This window comes from Scardinius erythrophthalmus (assembly GCF_964197995.2).
Source record: "Scardinius erythrophthalmus genome assembly, chromosome: 10".
Lineage (NCBI taxonomy): Eukaryota > Metazoa > Chordata > Actinopteri > Cypriniformes > Leuciscidae > Scardinius > Scardinius erythrophthalmus.
Window position 1 is genome coordinate 24,714,101 of NC_138230.1, and position 22,288 is coordinate 24,736,388.

The 22,288-nt window shown below is 36.3% G+C and overlaps 1 protein-coding gene across 1 annotated transcript in view; it reads right to left on the reverse strand.

Moving 5' to 3' along the window:
- Positions 1-12,664: 12,664 nt before the first annotated feature.
- maneal (mannosidase endo-alpha like) overlaps positions 12,665-22,288 on the reverse strand; it is a 57,509-nt gene continuing 47,885 nt past the window's right edge. Inside the window, exons 3-4 of the mRNA XM_081375846.1 lie at positions 16,976-17,052; positions 12,665-15,241 (exon numbers count right to left, since the gene is read on the reverse strand). Coding sequence (XP_081231972.1) covers positions 14,605-15,241; positions 16,976-17,052 — 714 coding nt within the window. The 3' untranslated portion in view covers positions 12,665-14,604. The remainder of the gene's footprint in view (positions 15,242-16,975; positions 17,053-22,288) is intronic.

Consider the following 22,288-nt stretch of genomic DNA (forward strand, 5'->3'; position numbering starts at 1 on the left):
TGTTTCTTTTTCCTGGTTCTGTTTGAGTGTGTCTGCAAACTCATACTATGTCCACCAGGTGTCAGTATCATCCAGAAACTATAGCGAGAGAGAATACAAAGTTGCTGTTAGCCAGATAAGGAACTGAATGTATATTAAAGTCAACATTAAAAAGTCACCCTATCTATTTTCTAAATGCATGTTATTGATTTTAACCAATAAATGTTATTATTTTATTGTTAACTGTTAACTGTCAGTGTCCCACAAGCAGAGGTGGACAAAGTACACAACTTCCTTACTTGAGTGAAAGTACAGATACTACTGGTCAAATATTACTCCGTTACAAGTAAAAGTTGTAAAGACTGATTCTTACTTAAGTAAAAGTACAGAAGTACTCGTTTTTAAAAGTACTTAAGTATCAAAAGTAAAAAGTAAATGTCAATGCATTGTTTTATTATTGTTGCATTGTTGAATGTAATACTTACAGTACCTTATGCCTCTGAATCTATGCCTGCCCCTACCCTCATATCAATATCACATTTAGCCTATTCCTAGAACACAGTTCCAGTAGTGGGATTGAATATGAGATTGAATAAGGCCTAAAAAAAAAAAAAGTTTGGTTCCGGTTGGTTGTCAGTTGAGGTCATGGGTCGGTAGGGATTTTTTTTTATTTTATTTATTTATTTATTTTCCTCCAGTGGCAGTTTTACACACACACACACGCGCGCGCGCTGATTTTAAATGTGTGTACCGGTACTTTTTTCTACTAAAAACCAGACATCTCAAGCAATGTTTCATCTAATATCTTTAATAGTATTAACCTCAATACAAATCTTCTCAGAAAATCTTCAAAATAAAATGTAACAATTCAAACCGTTGAACTTAAGGAAACTTATGGCAGCCATTGACTCTGCTCACTAAATACCTGAACTGAAATAAGGACGTCACACCACTGACAACCGAACCAAGCTGGTGAGTTGGTGTCGACACCACATCGCTTGCTAGGTCTGTCCATTTCTCAGCTCTGTCGACTTTGCCGGCAGCTGATACGAATCTACAAGAGCATTTTTTTGACTTCTTGAAGCACGGTTTCAAATGTTTTTAAACCCAATTTGACAATTTTGGTTGACATGCTAGTGTTGCATGGGCAAATAATTATCACGTTACACATGTCCATCATTGCAAAAGAAAGAATAATATGTAGAGATGCACCGATTACAATTTTCTGGGCCGATTCCGATTTCCGATTTTTCATTAAGTTTGACCTGCCGATACCGATTTTAGCCGATTCCGATTTAATTTTTTCTAACCACTTTACAGCACACACAAATATTTATTTTATATCTTTTCTGTAATAGAACATTTAACAATTTGCATAGTACATATTTTTTTGAACAGATAAACGCTATAAAATAGAACTATATAAATTACTCCAGGTGTGGGTAATTCAAACATCTAAAGTGCAGTGTTATAGAAGAACAATTTCCTTTTCACATTCAATATCCAATAATTTTTTATAAATGTATTTAGCAAACTAAACGTCTGTATGAAAACAGGGAATGGCAATAAAATTATATATAAATAAAAAATAAATAGCCTTGCAGTATAAAGATATTTCTCAAAGCACTCACACACAGGCCTATTGCAATCACTTGTACAAACTGAATAATAAAACAAGTTTAAATGGGTACATTTTCTATAAATATTAGTCTTCGTTTTCTTTTCTGACATAGCCTACTCCAGTTCTTGTTAAAACACGCAAATTCTGTGCATTTTGGGCGCTTTTTTGTGAAACCCTATTTAGGCTATTTTATCCATCAAAAGTGTGCTTTCCCTTTAATAGGCCTTATGCCCAGCTCCACTACTTCCTGAACTTCAGCCAGCTCCTTTGTTTCCTGTCTGTCATTATTGGTCAAACTGATTAATCCAGGTGTGTCTGATTATTGTTACTAAGGTCAGGCACACCTGGATTAATCAGTTTGTCCAATAATTGCAGACAGGAAACAAAGGAGCTGGCTGAAGTTCAGGAAGTAGTGGAGCTGGGCATAAAGCCTATTGAGCGCGAGCAGTGCAGCAAATAGACTCGGCGCCGAAACACGCGCTTCACTGCTCGCGACGCTCCTGCTTGACGCTCACGCGCTGCTCCTGCTTCCGTTGTGAAAGCACTCATCGATTAACATGCACGCTGAAAAAAAATACGCGCTTGCGGTCTGAACGGACGTAATTCACGAGGTTTCCTACATGCGTGTTCCGTCCGTGTGCACGTGTGATTCTGATGTTGCGCGATGTTAATCATGTGGCGCCCGAGCGCATTTGACCGGCATAAAATCGGCATTTGTCAGACTGACCGGCCGGTCGCCGGTCACGGCCGATCACGTGAAAATCGGCCAATTCCGGTCACCAGCCGATCAATCGGTGCATCCCTAATAATATGTTGATATGGACTAGGCTAAAGTTACGCTACTGTATTTGATATATTACTAATTTACGCGGGCGAATCAAACTTTTACGACAGTGATTCTGTATTCCCGTTTAAAGTCTGTTGTTGCCATAGACACGCAAAACGCGCACACACACACACACAAAAAGCCTTCGCGGGAGTTTGACAGGCGATCTCATAGTAGATTAACATGGAGGATTTGAACTTGAAAAACGGAGTGTACAGACATCTTTTTGTAGTCAAACAACATTCTTTGTTATGTTCATTTATGTGGTTTATTTGATTTTGATGCTATAAATTAACTAGAAGCAAGAGACGATCAGTTAGTTTTAACTGATGATCTAACTTACAGCGATCTGTTCGACACATTCAAGAGCCACAAAACGGTATTTATTGTTTACATTTCTTTAACAAAATGACCACATTTGAAAGGTGAAATAACCAAATGAGACTTTGTTTCATATTAAAAGTAAGCTGGTAATGTTAACTATGTCCTGTCTGTCAGCATGTTGTCAGTGCCCTCTCTGTTCCGCGATATATTGTTGACCCCCCCCCCCCCCCCCCCCCCCCCCGTGTTTCTCTTAATGTTACGATTTCCAAACCTTAAGTTATAGCTCACTTTAGGAATTGACAGTTAAAGGATTTTGATGCAATACTTAATGGTTTTTAACGGATTACTTAAGTGTAAAACAGCATTTAAAGGAAACTGTAATTTAATTAACGATGTGTGAAAGACCGTTCTTCCCCAGTCTCATAAAATAAATTTGGGTCGCACATAAATTGACAGGGTCGGTCGGAAACCGGAACCAAACAAATTTTTTTTTTAGGCCTAAGTGCACTCAATAACGTCTTCAATGGTTTTGGACACCCAAATGGCTGTTCCCTCAAATAGTGCCCTTGGCTTAGTTTTTTTGGCTTTGACGTCAACCCGACTTTCATTTCCAACCAAAATCCAACGTCTGTCCGACGTCGGGTTCTGATGTAAATCTGACGTCGGGTTTTGACGTCAATCCGACTTTCATTTCCAAACCAAAATCATCCCCTGACTGACGTTACTACTTTCTACTCAAGGACCTTGACAGAAATGTAGTGGAATAAAAAGTATGATATTTATCTTTCAAATGTAGTGAAGTTAAAGTAAAAAGTTTCCAGAAAAGATAATACTCAAGTAAAGTACAGATACTCAAAAAGTGTACTTAAGTACAGTACTCAAGTAAATGTACTTTGTTACTGTCCACCACTGCCCACAAGCAGGACACTTGGATGCACTCTTTGCCTTTTTCCCCTATCACATAGCAATCACCATAAATTAGGCCTATTATATGAAAGCTTAAACACTGTATATTATTTCATCCTGAGAAAATCGTTTTGAAATGGGCTCCTTCCCTAGTGATCGGTGTCATGTTTTATATCAAAAATGACTACTATTTTCTGATCAAATCTTTTTCTAATCTTGACACGTAGCAAAACTCAGTGGAGTGTGTCACCCGGTAGCTATTTTTGGTTAACAAAATTTAATAGGAACCAAGTCAGAGTCACAATCTAAATTATTTTGTAAAATATGTATTTTGTATAAAAAATGTTTTTGCTTTCACTTCAGAAAAAAATCAACTTAGTGTCTTCTTTAAAAAGAGATCCGATGAAGGCATTCATCAATAGACCCCTTCGCGGTCGACGTCACAGGAAAATTCTAAGTTCGCAGTGCGCATGTCGGGGTCAGAAAGTTCATTCCATCCCATTGAATTGTGTGTTAACCAGAGAATTTCTCGTCAAGAAAAAATGCCTTATTGTTGCGTCGTGGACTGTGAAAATCACACCAGTTGTGGAGTCAAGTTTTTCAGGATTCCTGCAGGATCTCATCAGTTTAAAAAAAAAATAAAAATAGACGACATCTGTTCAGATCTATTTTTTTTACAGTCTATGGTTCAGATACTGCAGCTATCTGCTAAGTAGCATGACACAGGTCAAATTAATGCCAGATATCGAACTTCACCTAACTATTAAACCAGTCTACAGTTTACAGAAAACATTTGTTTACTTACCAGGGCTTAACTATACCGTTGTTGTCACAATAACTGTCAATAACACAATAAACACGAGCATCTTTGATCATAGCATTGTCCCAGTCTGCTCGTTTATTATATAAAAAATACACATACTTAACAGTGTTAAATTAAAAAAAAAAACACTGTTCGACAGAACTGCTTGGTTTTGTTACCACAGTTATCTGCGTGCTTCCTCGGCGATGAAGTTCCACATTTGCGGCTATCCAACACGAAAATGCATGCAGCAAATAAGCCGTTCACAATATTTTCTTCAGATAACTCCAAATTTCTCCCACACACTGGACTTGATTTTTGATGACTGTCGACAACTTTACAATCTCCACTAGCTATTCTTTCTTCAACTCCTCAGCATCCATCTCGACGACTGCAAGCAGGTCGCGCACGCGGTTATGATGCATTTTTAAAAGTGAAAGATCCTGGGAGGGCGTGGCGCGTGGGCAAATAAACTGATGTGGATTTTAAATTATTTTATCAACTTGAAATACAGGCAATCAGGCATATTTGTGTAGACGTGTTCCTAAAAATCTGAATATATTTTTACGTTTGCATGTGATTGATTTAAACCCGTGTTTAGACCCGTGTTTCCCCCGTGTCCGACCCGACACACTTTGGATATTTTTCACCCGTTTGAGCAAAATTTGCGGGTCACTCGTCCGAACCCGTGCAGGACTCTAATCAGGCAGACAATCGCCATTAGCTAAAACAAGTTTATTATGGTTCTGTTCCCGTTCCTGTGATGGCAAATACAGTGCATATATATGCCGGTGTATTAGCCGCACCATTTTTCTGACCCCATGCTGCGCGCGCACCCAACCTAGGCGTTCGATGTTTACAAACATTGAAGGGGTCTATTACAATCATCTAAGTTAGGATTTTCATGTCTATGTTCAAAAAGGGGGTTGACAGTAAACAGGTTATTATGGACAATTCATTTATGCTTACAATACTTTAAAAAAGCTAAAACATCTAAAAATAAATTAAGCTGACATATTTCTTAATTTGGGTTTGCATGATCTTAGAAAACATGGATGTATTAAAGAATTTAAATAATGAAATCTTCAAAAAGTTGTGTATATATATATATATATATATATATATATATATATATATATATATATATATATATATATATATATATATATATATATATATATATATATATATATATATATATATACTAATGAATGATTTATAATCAAGGTATTAATCAATATTTATCCTTCTACATATTAAATGATTTGAATGACTTCTTCAAGCTTATGAGATTTACTTAGTAATAGAATTATGTCTGTTTAATGGAATGTTCTCTCTCAATATTTTTGAGAGAGGCACACAACACATGTTAAAACATATATTTACTCTTCTAGCTGACCAAGACAGCCTAGGTAACTGCGGTCACTTCAGCCTAAGCATTTACTTTACTTTTCATCTTCAAACACTACTAGAGAATAATGATGAATATTGTCTAAACCTCTCACTGAGAGAAGGAGCATGTTATCAAGTCAAGTCACCTTTATGTTCAGTGATGGTTAATTTTTGTTGTAAAAAAGTTATTAATTAATTTAATTTATATATATAGGCTATATACACACTCTGGAGAAAACAGTGATGTCATCGTCCAGCTCAATTCTCATATAATGGTGTCACTGCAGGCAGATCAATAATATTGTTGAAAATTAAGTATATGTATAATGTATATGTATAAGTATATTATTCATATAGGCTATGTTTTGGGAAAGTTACCTGTTTAGAGCCAGAGCTCAACCTACTTCAACCTTGTAGTTTTGTATCTGTGTGTGTGTGCACAAGTATTCTTTGTTACAGATCACTATTGGTGAGGTGAACAACTGGCACCCTGGGAAGATGGAATGACTTGTTTTCCTGACAAGCTGGAGCCTAGAAACACAGTTCTGTGACCTAGAAGGGTCACTTTGTGCTTAAAACTGGGTCTTGATGTCATCCGGATAATCAATGGAGATATGCTTCTGCCTATCAGTCCATATGTGGAGATTGTCTAAGTTTATCTATTTCTTAACCAATCAGAATCATTCAACTTTAAGTAATGACGTAGCTTAGTGACCTGTGTAAAGTATAATTGCTGTGGTTTTGTTAATGTATGCAGAGCGGCCTACGAACTCCTTGTGAGTGTTGAAGCTGACTTCTGCTGATGAAACTGCAAACTATTCTTCAGTAAAATTTTCAATTGATTTAACCTCTGACTCTGGCTCTTCATTCATCATATCTGGTTCTTGGGGCTTTAACTGTAAAATCTCAGAGTAGAAATTGCTTGTGAGTAAAAACAATTTTAAAATCACTGAAAATCAAAATAACTAGTCATGTAAATGTCATGCAAAATCATTGTTAATGTAGGGCTGAGCAAATCTGGGTAGAACTCTTTACTGCCCTAGTACTTTTAAAGGTATACATGTGAATTAAACATGGCACAATGGCCTTCATCAACCCAGTATGCTAATGCCGATCTAGTGCAGGGATTTCATCAATATGCGGATTGAGGACTGTTGGGACACTCCAGGCACAGGATGGTTCTGTCGGGAGAGACAGAGTCGTTTGCACCTCAATGACACGTCTGTACCATGTGCTTCAAAGGACATATGCTTTCAACTACATACTGTTTATTTATTAATGTGTTCTAATATGTAACTATGCCATGTTTGGTCTCATCTGACAGCTTATAAACTGAAATGAATGGTGGTGAACTTAATAGAGATATTAAAGTATCCTACTGTACAATCTAGGTACTATTGCTTAACATACATTGAGGAGAAAATGTTAATGTTCTTCTCCTCCTCTGGATCTCCACCCATTTGCCTCATCTTTTGGTTTCCTGTCGTTTGGGTTTGGTGTTGGTATTCCACTCATGTTTAACAATGCTTTGCTCAGGGTATAAGAAGGAAAGGTAACTGTTGATCTAGGAGAAAGGCTGTAACCCCCCCACTCCCGCACACCGGTGCGTAACCTCATACTACAAGAAAGGCTTTTACGGCCTCTTCTGCACGACAGTGCATTATTTCTTACAACTAAGTTTCTATACAGTATGTTGTTCCATTCTACTGTCTGTATATTTAAACATGTAACTTAATAAATAACTTTGCCTGCTTTAAAGGCTTTGAGAATCGTTCATTTTATCACTGATTATGTTGAAAGCTAAAGTGATTATAACTTTCGTTATCTAAACGTTCAGGTTAAATCCTACATTTTCCTATCAGTTCTAAGAAAGACCTTTATCTTTACAGAATAAGAGGTTAAAGAATAACAACTTTAATGGAGTCAGATTAATTATATTGGAGTCAGATAAATATTTGAATTATACATGTTATCCTTCAACTCCTTTTGTTCCGATTATTGGTTCAAAATAGCAGCGTAAGCTTCCAGCCTTACAGTAATGAAAAGCGTAAACCCTGAAGAATATTAAATGATTGCTTCAGAATGGAATTCTGAAATGTACTTATTAGATTTATTTATAATTAATTTAATTATTTTAATATATTGCTATTCCTACTTCCTAATAAAAATAATAATAAAAAAATATGAAAATGAGCAGCTTTGTCAATACATATATATATATTTTTTAAATATATTTAACAAAATGTGAGTGATGTTTCTCCTTGAAAAACTTGACGTCAGTGCTAAGATGGTAAAGTTTGCTCACTGGCCCAGCAGAGCTCAGTATTTTCATACAGAGTTCTGATCACTGAAGTGATGGAGATGTTAATAATGCATGATAACTACTCACTAAGAATGCATACTTTTATGCATCATACACTTTTTTATTGATCAGCTCATTTTCAGATGTGGAAAACTAGCACAGTCAATAGCAGGAACCTTTCAATCTGGTTCATTGTCTCTGCTTTTGTTTTGCCAAATTTATTTCCAGTTTGCAGCGTTAGCATGTCCTGATGAGACTTTATCTACACCAGGCAAATTGCTGAGATCACACACACCATCTTTTTTTGCTAACAGTGCATCTGTCTTGCCCATCTCTGAAGGAGCCTCACATAGAGAGCCTGAAATGCTCTGGACCTGTTTTGAGTGATTCACATGAATGAGGCGGATGTGACCCTCACTTGATATGATAAATAAAGAGTTGTTGAGTTCAGTGAATCAGTCTGAAATTGAAAAATGAAGCTATATAAAAATAGGATGAATTTACATTAGGAGGAGACTGGGGATAAAAGTAATACCTTTTTTTGAGCATTGGTAACTCAGTGGTCTGCTATAAATATAACTCACTTGGACATGTACAAAACAATCACAGATTATAGTTAATGTCAAACACAAATTATGTTAATGTCAAACACAAATTAAATCAGATGAGTAATAACAATGACAGGTCATTTGCTGAAAGATCCACACAGTCTAAATTTACACAAGAATGTTATTGAAGAACAAAGAATAATCAGTTTTGAAAAAAGTGAACAATTTAAAGTAACAAAAAGAATTTCGGTAACACTTTACAATAAGGTTCATTAGTTAACATTAGTTAATGTATTAAATAACATGAACTAACAATGAGCAATACATTTGTTACATCATTTATTCATCTTTGTTAATGTTAGTTAATAAAAATGCACCGGTTCATTGTTTGTTCATGTTAGTTCACAGCGTATTACATAATGTTAACAAATGAAATCTTTGATTTTAATAACGTATTAGTAAATGTTGAAATGAATATTAACTAAGATTAATAAATGCTGAAGAAGTATTGTTCATTCTTAGATCATGTTAACAAAGGTAGTTAACTAATGAACCTTATTGTAAAGTGTTACCAGAATTTCTTTGAGGACTTTAAATTTAACATAAAAACAACTGCTGTATGTCTTTGTGTGAGTGCTCTCTATTCCTGTCATATATCAGTTCACTCACTATGTGGGCATCCACCAATTTTATGTGATTTTTCAGGATATCTCATAAAAAAAAATGCTGGATGAAAATGCAGAGATGTCTTCTCATTTGAGTACATACTATTAAAAAAAAAAAAAAAAAAAAAAAGTACAATGTTGCTCATTGTAAAGTGTACAATTTCACCCCAAAGCTCATATCTAATTAATATAGTGTTATACTCTTCCCATGTTACACTTCTTAAATCTCCACTACGTATGCTTTTACTTTGGGAAGAGCCTAAATGTGTCTAGATGCATGCATGCTTTCATCCGAATTTCTCTGTAGTAATTATAAGTATAGGTATATTCTATACAAGTATATCTGGGATCCCTTTACTGTTGTACTATAGGTTCCATTTGTTAACATTAGTTAACTACATTATAGTTAACATGAACTAACATTTATTAATCTTAGTAAATATTAATGTTTACTAATACATGAATAAAATCTATGGTTCTCTATGTTAATATTATTTAATGGACCTGAGTTAACATGAATTAACGTTAAACAGTAGTATTTTTATTGACTAATGTTAACCAAGATTAATAAATACTGTAACAAATGCATATATTGCTTATTGTTATTTGTTAATTGCATTAACTATGCATTAACTAACTTTAACTAATGCAACCTAATTGAAAAGTGTTATAGGTTATTCTGCTGTCTCGATAATGATTATGATGCCATCTATTTTTTATAATGTGATGATGTACTTTCATACATGTAATCTTGTGCTTCAGGCCAATTGGAGAGTCATCTATCATCTATCTTCAAAGCACTTTAACCATCAGCCAAAAAAATAATTGGATTGGTTTCCTCCTAGTCCATTATAGTACAAGATGAATTTACTACCTAGTCCTAGCGGGACGCTTGGCACTCTTATTTTATTATCTTTTTTTTTTTTTTTCTTCGTATCACATATTTTAGTAATCATCATAGATTAGGTATCATTCGAAAGCTTACAAACTCAAAATTCATCCTGTGAAAAACATTTTGAAATTGGATGTTGCGTTATTTTGTGATAGAAGTGATATTTGGACAAAAATGTATTAATTTGTTACATGAGAATGTATCAAAAAATAAAAAAAAAATCGATGTAATGTGGGTGACACTCGGTGGCTATTTTTGGTACAACACCTAAACAAAATTCTCATAGGAACTATGATTTTGTGATATCAACTTTAAATTTGGAACACAACTTGGTTAGATATGTGACTTTGATTTTATAGTAATTTTTGAGTCAAATATATTTTGTAAAATATATATTCTATATAAAATAAAAATGTTTAGTACAGTACATTTGATTTACAGTAAATTTAAACTTCCATAACTTTTTCATGCTTTAATTTTTTGAAGTGCTTTCACATCAGCTGATTGTCTTTAAAACAAGACCAAACAGGTTTTTTAAAGGATGAATATATTGAATTACAACCATTTAAGTTTGGATTATTAATATAATTATTTATTTATAATTATTTATAATAAGCACTTCAATATTCTATAAAAAAACAAGAATTGTTATTTCATGGTGACTTTATAGTCTTTTTGTTCTCCTCTATTTAATAAGCACTAGCTATTGTATTACAAAACATCTCAAGCTAAGTATCTCTGTTTGTGGCACATGTCATTTTCTATTTCCTGTGCTGTTTTTTTTTAAGCTCTAGCCTTACTGAGAATTGTTGATGGAAGGCTGCGAGCACAGGCTTGTCACCCGTGGAAAAAGATTGCCCACAATTATGATTAGGTTTGACATTATTTTGTGCATGGTGTAAGTTGGTTATATGAGCAGGAAAGAGATGATGTGGGATACAGTCAACTAATTGTGTCATTCCACCCAAATGGGCCAGAAACTATAGTACTGGGAACAAGTGCCTCTGGGAATTAACATCAGAATAAATGTTGCTCTCAAAGTTCACTTTGGTTGTTTTATATCATGAGTTTTATCATTGATGGTTACACTTTATTTGGTAACACTTTATTTTACAGTGTCCTTGTTACATATGTTACATGTATACTTACCATAGTAATAAGAGCAAATTAAGCATAATTACATGCAACTAACCCTCAACCAAATCCTAATCCTACCCTAACCCTATAGTAAGTACATGTTGTTTATTAATATTACTCAGTACTTAAATGTATTACTTGTGTAATGTACAGTAGTTAAATTACATTGTAACAATGACACCTTAAAGTGTAACCCTTTATTTTAAGGTGACATTATTGTGTAATTACAAAAGTAATATTAATAACAATTATCTACATGCACTAACTATAGGGGTTAATGTTAGGTTTGCATAATTTAAATGTAGCCTAATATTGAAATAAAATGTTATCTTGGGTTGCTTAAACAGATATAGCTTTATAAAGCATCACAGCATTTAGACTTTTCCAAAAGTCATAGTTGTCACGAGTTTGGTTTCAAGGACTTTTGTTCGGACATTAATTTCACCCTGTTATGTTAGTATTCATGTGTCTCTTGTTCCTGTCTCCTTAGTTACTGAGTGTTGCCAACATACAAAGCCACTTAAGGCAATCCTGAAAAGGTTTAAAAAAAAAAAAAAAAAAAAAAAAAAGAAGAAGCCAGCTAACACTATGGTACGCAGGGAAGGAAATCAGAGGTCATTTTTTAATGGATGTCAATGGAGGAGAGGCTTCACTACGCTGAATAAATAACTTATTTAATGAATTGACAGCCCATCAGCTAATCTTCGACATGTTTGCCCTTAAAAATTCGTTTTGGATTGATCTATTTTTAGAATTTACTTAAAAAAAAATGCTATTTTAGCATGGTGGTGATTGTGTTAAGTGTGGTGCAATTTGTCCACCGGTTATGCAACACCATTGAAGTGTGTGTCTGTTTTAAGTGTTGCTTTGTGCAGGGCTGACATGACTGCTGTTACATCACTGGCTAACATTAGCTCAACAAGAAGCAACATGGAGACAAAATCTGCCCAGAAACTAAACGTTATTCATCATACATGACAACACCGTCCTAGTTGTATCAAGTAATGTCAATGTTGTGCTATGTCCTACAGAGATAAAGTCAGCTTAATGAAACTCAGTTTATCTATAATCTACACAGCACGTCAATGCTAATTTAAAGGTAAAGTTCTAGTGATTTTTCCATAAACAATAATATTGGGTAATGTTGCGCCTCATGAAAAAATTAGCAATTGTTTATAAAAACATTCTTATTTAAATTGAGACACTGGCTTGAATGTGAAATTTGCATAAGAATTAATAATAATAATAAAAAATCTTTATACTCTGTATTATACAGCATTATGGCAAAATAACTTTTTCTTTCAGTTTAATATTAAACATGGATTACAATATGCATAATTAATAGGATTTACAGAATGTAATAAACCCAGCCATTATCCAAACAAACCATAACCACAATCACCAATTTTTTAAATGACCTTTTTAAATGTTATCCAAACACACAATAAAAGGTACAGCCTTTAAATATTCAGGCCACACTTTTGCTGCTAGCAGAAGTCAAATTCAGTTCAAGGCCTAATGTTATAGGTATAGCTAAAACTGCAAATTCACTCAGCATCGTGTAATTCCAAACAGTATGATTTTCTTTTTTCTTCTGTGGAATACAGGAGGAATATAGCACATTGTCTCCCTTCTCCATCCAATGATAGGGAATGAAGATGGATGCTGCTGAGCCCCAAAAATGACAAAACTATAAAAGCATACCATACAAATTGTGCACTAGCTTTGTGTACAGAACACATTATTTCGTTCAAAGTCTATGTTAATTGCAGCTCTGAAATCTCATTTGCATTCATGCCCATACAAATATGGCACATAAAAACGCTTTGAGCCAGGTTTGAAATCTGTGAATTTTGCTTTTCATTTTGCTAAGGCTGTTAATGATGCCTCATGTATGAATATACGCTTACGTGAATGACATTGGAGAGATGCAGAGGGGTTTTCAGCCAATGACAACTTACATTTTCGGACGTCCTCATTCACTTTTATAATATTGAAAAAACAAAAAAGCAAAACAAAAAAACAGAAAACATTCTTCAATCTCCTTTTCAGTTCCAGGAAAGAAATAAAAATGAGCAAATGATCCTGTAAAACTGTTAAGCAATACTAGATGACATATTAGTCCTTGTAAATTAGCTAATACTCCCAAATGAGACCAGCGAAATGCAGTAGGATGGAGTCTTTTAGGGACTGTTTAAACCTGGTCAGTTCATGCGTTTTCTATCCGATCGTGAAAAGACCAGGTGTAATGCTCTCTAAAATGCATTTGAGATAGATTTAAATTCGATCCCTCAAACCACTTTAGGAGGTGGTTTGAAAAGCATTCCAGATTAAACTGGACAAGTTTAAATGGTTGTTAAAGCCACATATGTAAGTTTAAAAAAATAAATGTGTGAGAGCGACCAGATATGACTATCAATGGGCCCTATTATATATATATGTGGTGCAATGCGGCGCCAGGCGCGAAGCAAGTGCTTTTTGCTAGTTTCAGCCCAACACAGTTATCATTTTCACATCCTGTGCCATGTTGTTTAAATAGCAAATGCATGTGCGCCCATGGGCGTGCTGGTCTGAAAACGAGGTGCGTTCAGGCGCATTGTTGGCGCGTTGCCATTTTGAGGCAACTGAAATAGACTGCGCCATTGACCAACTGAAACCTGGTCTAAAGTCTAAAGTGTCGAATCTTGAAGCTCAACACACAATCATCTTCATTAAAGTATAGTGAGACTAAATGATTGTACCAGTGCTGATGCTGCTTTTCTGATGCAGCGATCTTTGATTTTTTTTAAATTAGCTCACATTAACAAAAGGTATTGCCATCCGATCAGTAAAAACACACAAAGTGACCAGGTGTAAACAAGCCTTTCGTGACTTGGGGGCAAACCTCATGATGAAGATATGGCTGGTGATGGCCAATGGGTAACTTACACCAACTGAAGGATGACAGAATTTTCGGCATTTCGTCAAATGAATGACATTTTTAGGCAAACTGTTTTTGTAAATACTTATATCGAAACATATGCCTGCAAGAAAATTACAGTACAACAATCGTTTATCAATGAACCAAATGGGAGCGAGAAGGTGGCTTGTCCTTTCTAATTAGCTGCCATTAAAATGTATGCATAAATTGAAGGATCATAACTGACAAAGTTAGTGTTAAAACAATCTAAACACAAAACTCAATAAATGGTAAGAAGTTACAAGGTCCAATCACATAAGCCACTGCTCTTTCTCCTTACTGAAATGTTCTGCCCACTTCCTGGTGAGCTCCAGGTAGTGGTCTGGCTGATGGGGTTTGTAGTCCAAATACAGACGGGCCACAGTCTTCTTAGGCATGGCCCTCTCAATCTGAGTTCCTTCATGCCACTCATTAAATGACGTTACTGTGATGATATCAGGCCTTACTGATATTGCCGCCTGCAAAGAGGTCTCGTAATATCGCCCATTCACTCTGTTGCGTGTGTTGTGGTTGTTCCACGGCCGAACTGCGGTGTCCATATAACCAGGTCCAGCACTAGGTACAAACAGTAAGTTGTTCTTGTCGCAGAAAGCTTTGATTGCTTTCCAGTTCTGGTGAGAAGATCCAAAGGAAAAGCCATTAGAAGCAAAGTAGGTGTACATGCCGTCGAAACCACCAGCTTGGATTTCTTGCTTGTGGCGCTCTTCCACAATGAGGGCAATGAAGATGCCATCATAAGGAGTTCCTCGGAGACTGTGAGATCCTCTGACAGTTAGCAGCTCAGCCCAGGTCTCAGGTGGCATAAGGTAGGAGTCATACACATAAAAGAGTGGAAGGACCTTCCCAGTGCTGGACTTAAACCTGTAGAAAGCCCCATGTTTCCCATATCTATAAAAAGATTTCAGGAGCAATGTGTTTATTTATAATGAACTCATTTTGGAGCTAAGCATGTATCACAGTTGTAATATTATAGTACATATACACACTCTATTTGTTATTTAAATAGTATGTTTTTTTTTTTTTTACATAAAAAATATTACATTTAGTGGTAACACTGAAAAAGCTCAATTAATTACCATTTTGCATTAGGTATCATGAACTAATAACAAACAAAACTTTTAATCTAGTTTTTTTAGCATATTAGGTTGCATATACTGAAATTAGTTAATATACTGTGAATGTAATATTTATGAATTAATATTACCTAATGTATTAATCAATGTTAATGAATTGAGCCTTATTGTAAAGTGTTACCCAATTCTTTCTTCTATGGAACACAAAAGAAGATATTCTTGTAACCAAACAGTTTTTGGTTACCATTGACTGCCACTGTATGAAAATAATTAAGGTAGGTAATAAAGCTAATTTTTATTAGCTAATGTTAACAAAGATAAAGAAATAATGGGTTTACAATAAGGTTCCATCTTGTTAACATTAACTACATAGGATAACCTGAACTAACAATGAAAAATACTTCTAAAGCCTTTCTTAATCTTAGTTCATCCTAATTTTCAACATTTACTAATACAATATTAAAATCAAAAGTTGTATCTATTAATAGTATTTAATGGACCTGAGCTAAAATGAACTAAAAATGTGCAGTTGTATTTTTATTAAATGATTTTAACAAAGATTAATAAATACTGTAACAAATGTCGTGCTTATTGTTATTGTTAGTTAATGCACATTAGTTAATGACAACTAATGTCGTAAAGTTTTACCAAAATATAATAAAGATGTATATTGTACATGCTGTTTTTTCTAAACGCTTCAAACATTTGTTGTGAAAACTACTAAATTTACATACATCCTTTCCAAAACATTTTCTTTTAGAAAAATGTATTAGTAAAATGTTTTCTCAAAGATGTTTTTGCATTCATGGGTTCATGAATGATAATGACCATTTTTGGTCCATTTTTCTGCACAATGTGTGTTGGTTATGTTTGTCAATTTTATTTTACGTTTATTTTTTATTTTTACATGGAACATTTAAAAAAAACAAAAAAAAACAATTACAAAACAACCTAACTACAACATTGTACAGTGTTCTAAAAAGGGTTTGAGCTTGCTGGAATGTTATGTGTCCTTGTTCTAAAGGTGAGCATCTCAGAACACATGGTTCCACAGCATTACAGCTGTCTGTATTACATGATACTTAGACCATGTAAACCTACACTTTACCTAGATCCGTTTTACATAATGTCTTTCTTTCCAAAGTATTCCTGTTGCTAGAGGAGAACAATTTATGGTTAAATAACTTTATAACGTGTTCGCTAAAAAAAAAGAAATAAAAAAATACTCAGTATGTTACAGTCAGTAGATTGTTATAGTGCTAAAGATTTACAGACTGCAGCCATTGTTACAGGCTTTAGGGTTAGCCACAATTGCATCAGGTAATGTTATACGTTCTGTTTCATTAATGATTAATGGAAGAAAAGTCCTCTATTTTTAAAACACCACTCTCTTTTTCCTTTGGCCAGGCTGGATTGAATTCCTTCCCCATCTCCTGAGTTCAAAGCAAACCAGCTAGACCTTCAGGTTAGCAGACAGGAACTCTCTGAACTTTACTGTCGGAAAGGGTCAGGAGGTATGGAGGTATGATAGTGAGGAGGTGCAACCTACTTGTCAATGATGTATTTGATGTTGTCATGCACACTGAGGTCTGTCCGGCCTTTGTAGGGCTGCAGGTGAAACGCAACCTGTAAAGAATTGGATTTAATTAAATAAGGAAGAAAATAAATCCCTAGCAGTATCAAAATCAGTTCTTTTAAATGTGTCATTCAAACATACAGCCAACATCTGCCTGTAATAAACTGATACATATCTTGATAATGATACAGTGAAATGCAACAAAAAAGGGACATTAAGTCCCACTTAAAAATGTGTGAATGAATGACATGCATTAGATGCAAAATATCAAATCAAGTGTCATCTGATCAAACAAATGCGGCAGGACAAATTTTATGCTGATATGTCAATGATTTTTTTGGGGTTTTCACACTGGATTTAACACTGGGTTTAGATTTAACTAAACCCTCACTCTCAAAAGTACCCAAGGTAAATCATCACCACTGTCTTCCCCAAATATCAAATCAAGTGTCATCTGATCAAACAAATGCGGCAGGACAAATTTTATGCTGATGTGTCAATGATTTTTTTGGGGTTTTCACACTGGGGACATTTGCTGGAATGTTCCCGGCACCCCCCTGCAGTGTTAGTCTGGTTATACTCTCACTTTATTCTATCGAACACTGGTGCATTTGCGTTCATTCTTACGGCATCACAAACGTACACAGCGCATGATAGAAAACAGAACGTTGTTCAATTATAAATTTGGTGTTATTATGCGCAGCAGAGAAAACAACAATTGTGTCCATGAAGACGGCTTTCTGCTGCTTGCAAACGGACTCTTTTAAAAATATAGCTGACTGTGAGACATTCATTAGCCACTTTTATTGGACTCACTCTGCAGGATTTAACTAAACCCTCACTCTCAAAAGTACCCAAGGTAAATCATCACCACTGTCTTCCCCAATCAGGGCCTTAAATAGGGTATCCAGGGTGCCCCCTCGGTTGAAATTGTGTTCTGGGGTCAACGGGTAACTGTGACCCATTGTTGGGTAGTCTGTGCCAAACCAGGTAAAACCCACTGAAGCTAAGCAGGGTTGAGCCTGGTCAGTACCTGGATGGGAGATCTCCTGGGAAAACTAGGTTGCTGCTGGAAGAGGAGTTAGTGAGGCCAGCAGGGGGTGCTCATCCTGTGGTCTGTGTGAGTCCTATAGCCCCAGTAAAGTGATGGGGACACTATACTGTCAGCACCGTCCTTCGGATGAGACGTTAAACTGAGGTCCTGACTCTCTGTGGTCATTAAAAATCCCAGGATGTCCTTCGAAAACAAGTAGGGGTTTAACCCACTCTGTCTCCTCTCCACCAGTTAGCTGGTGTGTGGTGGGCGTTCTGGCGCAATATGGCTGCCGTCGCATCATCCAGGTGGATGCTGCACATTGGTGGTGGTTGAGGAGATTCCCCCATTCCATATGTAAAGCGCTTTGAGTACCCAGAAAAGCGTTATATAAATGTAACAAATTATTATCATTATTAAAACTGGATAAATTTGACAACGGACATCTTGTGTCCTCTACTAAAAGAAAACTTCCTAAGGGGAAACTTCCTGAATGAAATTAAGGTTTGTTTTACATTGTTTTCCTATCAAATTATTACTGTAGAAATAGGAAAACTGATGTACATGAAAAACTGTTTAATTTAATACAAAGTACATGTTTTATGCAATCATACTTTCTAAAGTATGGCTTAAGTTTTCAAACAACATATTATTAATGTATTCACAATATATTTTTTTCTGTTTATTTGATTATTTAACAAAAAAAGTAAAAAAAAAAAAGATTAATCCAAAATTAAGTTTTTGGACTCGATACAACCTTCCTGTAGCTCAAGAGCATGGCGCTAGCAATGCTAGTCATGGGTTCAATTCCAGAGAAAGCAAAAGCTGAAAAAATGATTAATTTTAATGCAATATAAGTCGCTTTGGATACTGAACATATAGTTACTGAACAGTTACTGAACATATTGCTCTATACTACTGCAACACCTTTTTAAGGTGGCTGTCAGATGACTTTCTTAAAGTCCCAGAAACATGGTAACTTAAGACACAGAGGCGTCATGTTGAACAGTCCAAGGAGACATACCCTCTCCACTTCAGTGACAGCAACATGCACATGGCTGATTGAACTGCAAAACCCTCAGGGCCTTGAAAGAGAAAAGCCAAGCACAAACACCCACCATTTTTCCACACCGCCAATCGGGAAGTTCTTCATAAGCTGTTTCCATGACAACCTGCATTTGGCGACACAGCTCAGTCCGCCATGGACAGTTTGAAATCACACACTTTGGATGAGAACATCTTACAGTACAACTGTTCCACTGAAACAGTCTTGAAAAGGAGGTTGCTGATAATTTAAATCACAATCACAGGTGCTCAACACCTGAAGTGTTGCAACATTCTTCTGTAACCGATTGTTATGGTAATGACTTGTAATGGTAGAGTTGTCAATATAGAAAAAGAGGATGGAAAGAAAAAAGCCTCTGTCAATATTCTTCGTGACAACTCACCATGATGCATAAAATGCATAAAAAAGGACTGTGGCATTACTGTATTTCTCATCATTTGTTCACTCATTCACTATTCATTACATAATGAATGCCACACTATAATTATATTCCAGTTAAAACAACAAGTAACATCATGCTATATGACAAGACAACATTCACAATTCGGCTGAATTGTGAATTTGCTAAAAATGGAACACATTTTGCAAATCAGGTGTCATGCTGTAATATCTTATGGAAAGGTCTCTTTGTGGAATGTTTTAAACATGAAATGTTATTGAGATTAACATTTTTACTTCATAAAAACGATGGTTGGAATGGTTTAAACATACTCAGAAAAGCAAAACTACTGATAAATCCTGTTTCATTTTTTAATGCCTGAATGTGTAGAGAACGAGGCATGGCCTTGAGCGTGGTTATACGATACAGCGGTTGTTTTCAAGGTTAAAGGTTCAAGGTAGTTTATTTGCCATTACAATAACAGGTTATGTAATGAAATGCTTAGATCATTTCATTATCTCATGAATAAATAAATATACTAACAATAAGATAAATATAATAACAATAAATTAAACAAAAACCAAGTAGCCAACTATGTACAGTATTAATAAGTGCCAGTGACCATACAATAATATGCTAAGTCCAGTTAGCTAAGTAGCAATTGTAAGTGAAATGACAGTATAAAAGACAGTCTATATTTGGTGCAGAATGAAGGAAGTACATTACGAGTTATATAGCCTAACGGCCAGGGGGAAGAAGCTGTCCCTGAACCTGTTGGTCTTGGTCTGGATGCTTCTGAGCCTCCTGCCCAATGGCAGCTTGCTGAACAATCGATGGCCCGGGTGGCTAGGATCAGAAATTATCCTTTTTGTTCTCCTCCTGCACCTCTCGTTGTGAAGATCCTGCATGGATGGCAGGTCAGACCCCGTTATGCGCTCTGCTGTTTTAATAACCCTCTGTAGTGCCTTACGATCGTGGGAGGTACAGCTGCCGTGCCATGCGGTGACACATCCGGTCAGGATACTCTCAATAGTACATCTGTAAAAATTGGACAGTATTCTTGCATCCATGCCGAATCTCCTCAACCGTCGGAGGAAAAAGAGCCGCTATTATCCACTATTAGAGTGGATGGACCAGGTCAGGTCATCGCTAATGTTAACCCCAAGGAACTTTATGTTATTGACTCTCTCAACTACAGACTCATTGATGAAAATGGGAGCATGTTCTCCTCGCGCGCTTCCTCCTTAAGTCCACAATTATCTCCTTTGTCGTACTGATGTTGTGTTGTAGATTGTTCTCCTGACACCAGAGAGACAGGGATCGTATCTCGTCTCTGTAGGCCGACTCGTCGTCATTAGAGATCAGGCCTATAACAGTGGTGTCATCTGCATACTTAACAATGGTGTTGGAGGAGTGTGTAGCTACACAGTCATGGGTAAAAAGAGAGTACAGGAGGGGACTCAGCACGCAGCCCTGGGGGGAGCCAGTGCTGAGGATAAGTGAGGTAGAGGTTATGTTACCCATCCGCACCACCTGAGGTCTGCCCGTCAGAAAGTCTAAGATCCATCCACACAGGGCGGTGTCAAGACCCAGTTCCCGGAGCTTCACCGCAAGCTTAAGAGGCACAATGGTATTGAATGCTGCGCTGTAATCTATAAACAGCATTCTCACATACGTGTTCTTTTTGTCTAGGTGGGAGAGAGCAGAGTGAAGTGACAGAGAGATGGCATCCTCTGTAGATCTATTAGGTCTATAGGCAAACTGGTACGGGTCCAGAGTCGCAGGCATAGAGTCAATAATGTAAGCTTTGATTAGCTGCTCGAAGCACTTCACGATGGTCGACTTTAGTGCAACAGGGCGGTAATCATTTAAGCAAAGTACCTTGGACTTTTTACGAACAGGGACAATGATAGATTTTTTTAAAGCAGATGGGGACCACTGACTGGAGTAGCGAAAGATTGAATATATCAGTAAATACATCAGCCAGTTGGTCAGCACATACTTTGAGAGCGCGGCCAGGAATATTGTCCGGTCCAGCAGCTTTACGAATGTTAATCCTTTTAAGTTGTTTACATACATCTGCCCTGTTTACTTGGAGGGGGCACCCGCCCTGTTCCCATTCAGTGACCGTGCCATCAATGTTGGTTTCAAACCGTGAGAAAAAGGTGTTAAGTTCCTCTGGGAGAGAGGTTGACACCTCCACCGCACTATCTGTGTTCCCTTTATAGTCCGTAATGGCTCTCAGACCACTCCACATGTTTCTGGTGTTGCAGCCCTGATAGAGAGATTCTATTTTTGTTCTGTATTGTTTTTTTGCACTCTTAATGGCCTTCCTTAAATTGCGTTGTGATTCCCTGTACTTATCCATATTGCCTGAATTAAATGCTATAGTCCGTGCCTTTAACATAGTACGTATTTCCCTATTGACCCATGGTTTTTGATTGGGAAATAATCTTGAGGTTGTACATGGTACAATATCCTCAATACATTTGCCAATAAAACTGGTCACAGTCTCTGTGTATTCGTCAATGTTTCCCCTAGATGATTCCCGGAACATATTCCAGTCCGTGGTGAGGAAACAATGACGTAGTTCAGCTTCTGATTCAGCCGTCCAGCGCTGAGTGGACCTCGTCACAGGCTGTTGTTGTTTAAGCTTATGTCTGTATGCAGGAAGCATTAGTATCGACACGTGATGTGATTTGCCGAAAGCGGGACGGGGGAGGGCCTTGTATCCATGCGGAAAAGGAGAGTAAACATTGTCCAGTGTATTATCACCTCGCGTCGGAAAGTTAACATTCCTTTTGAACT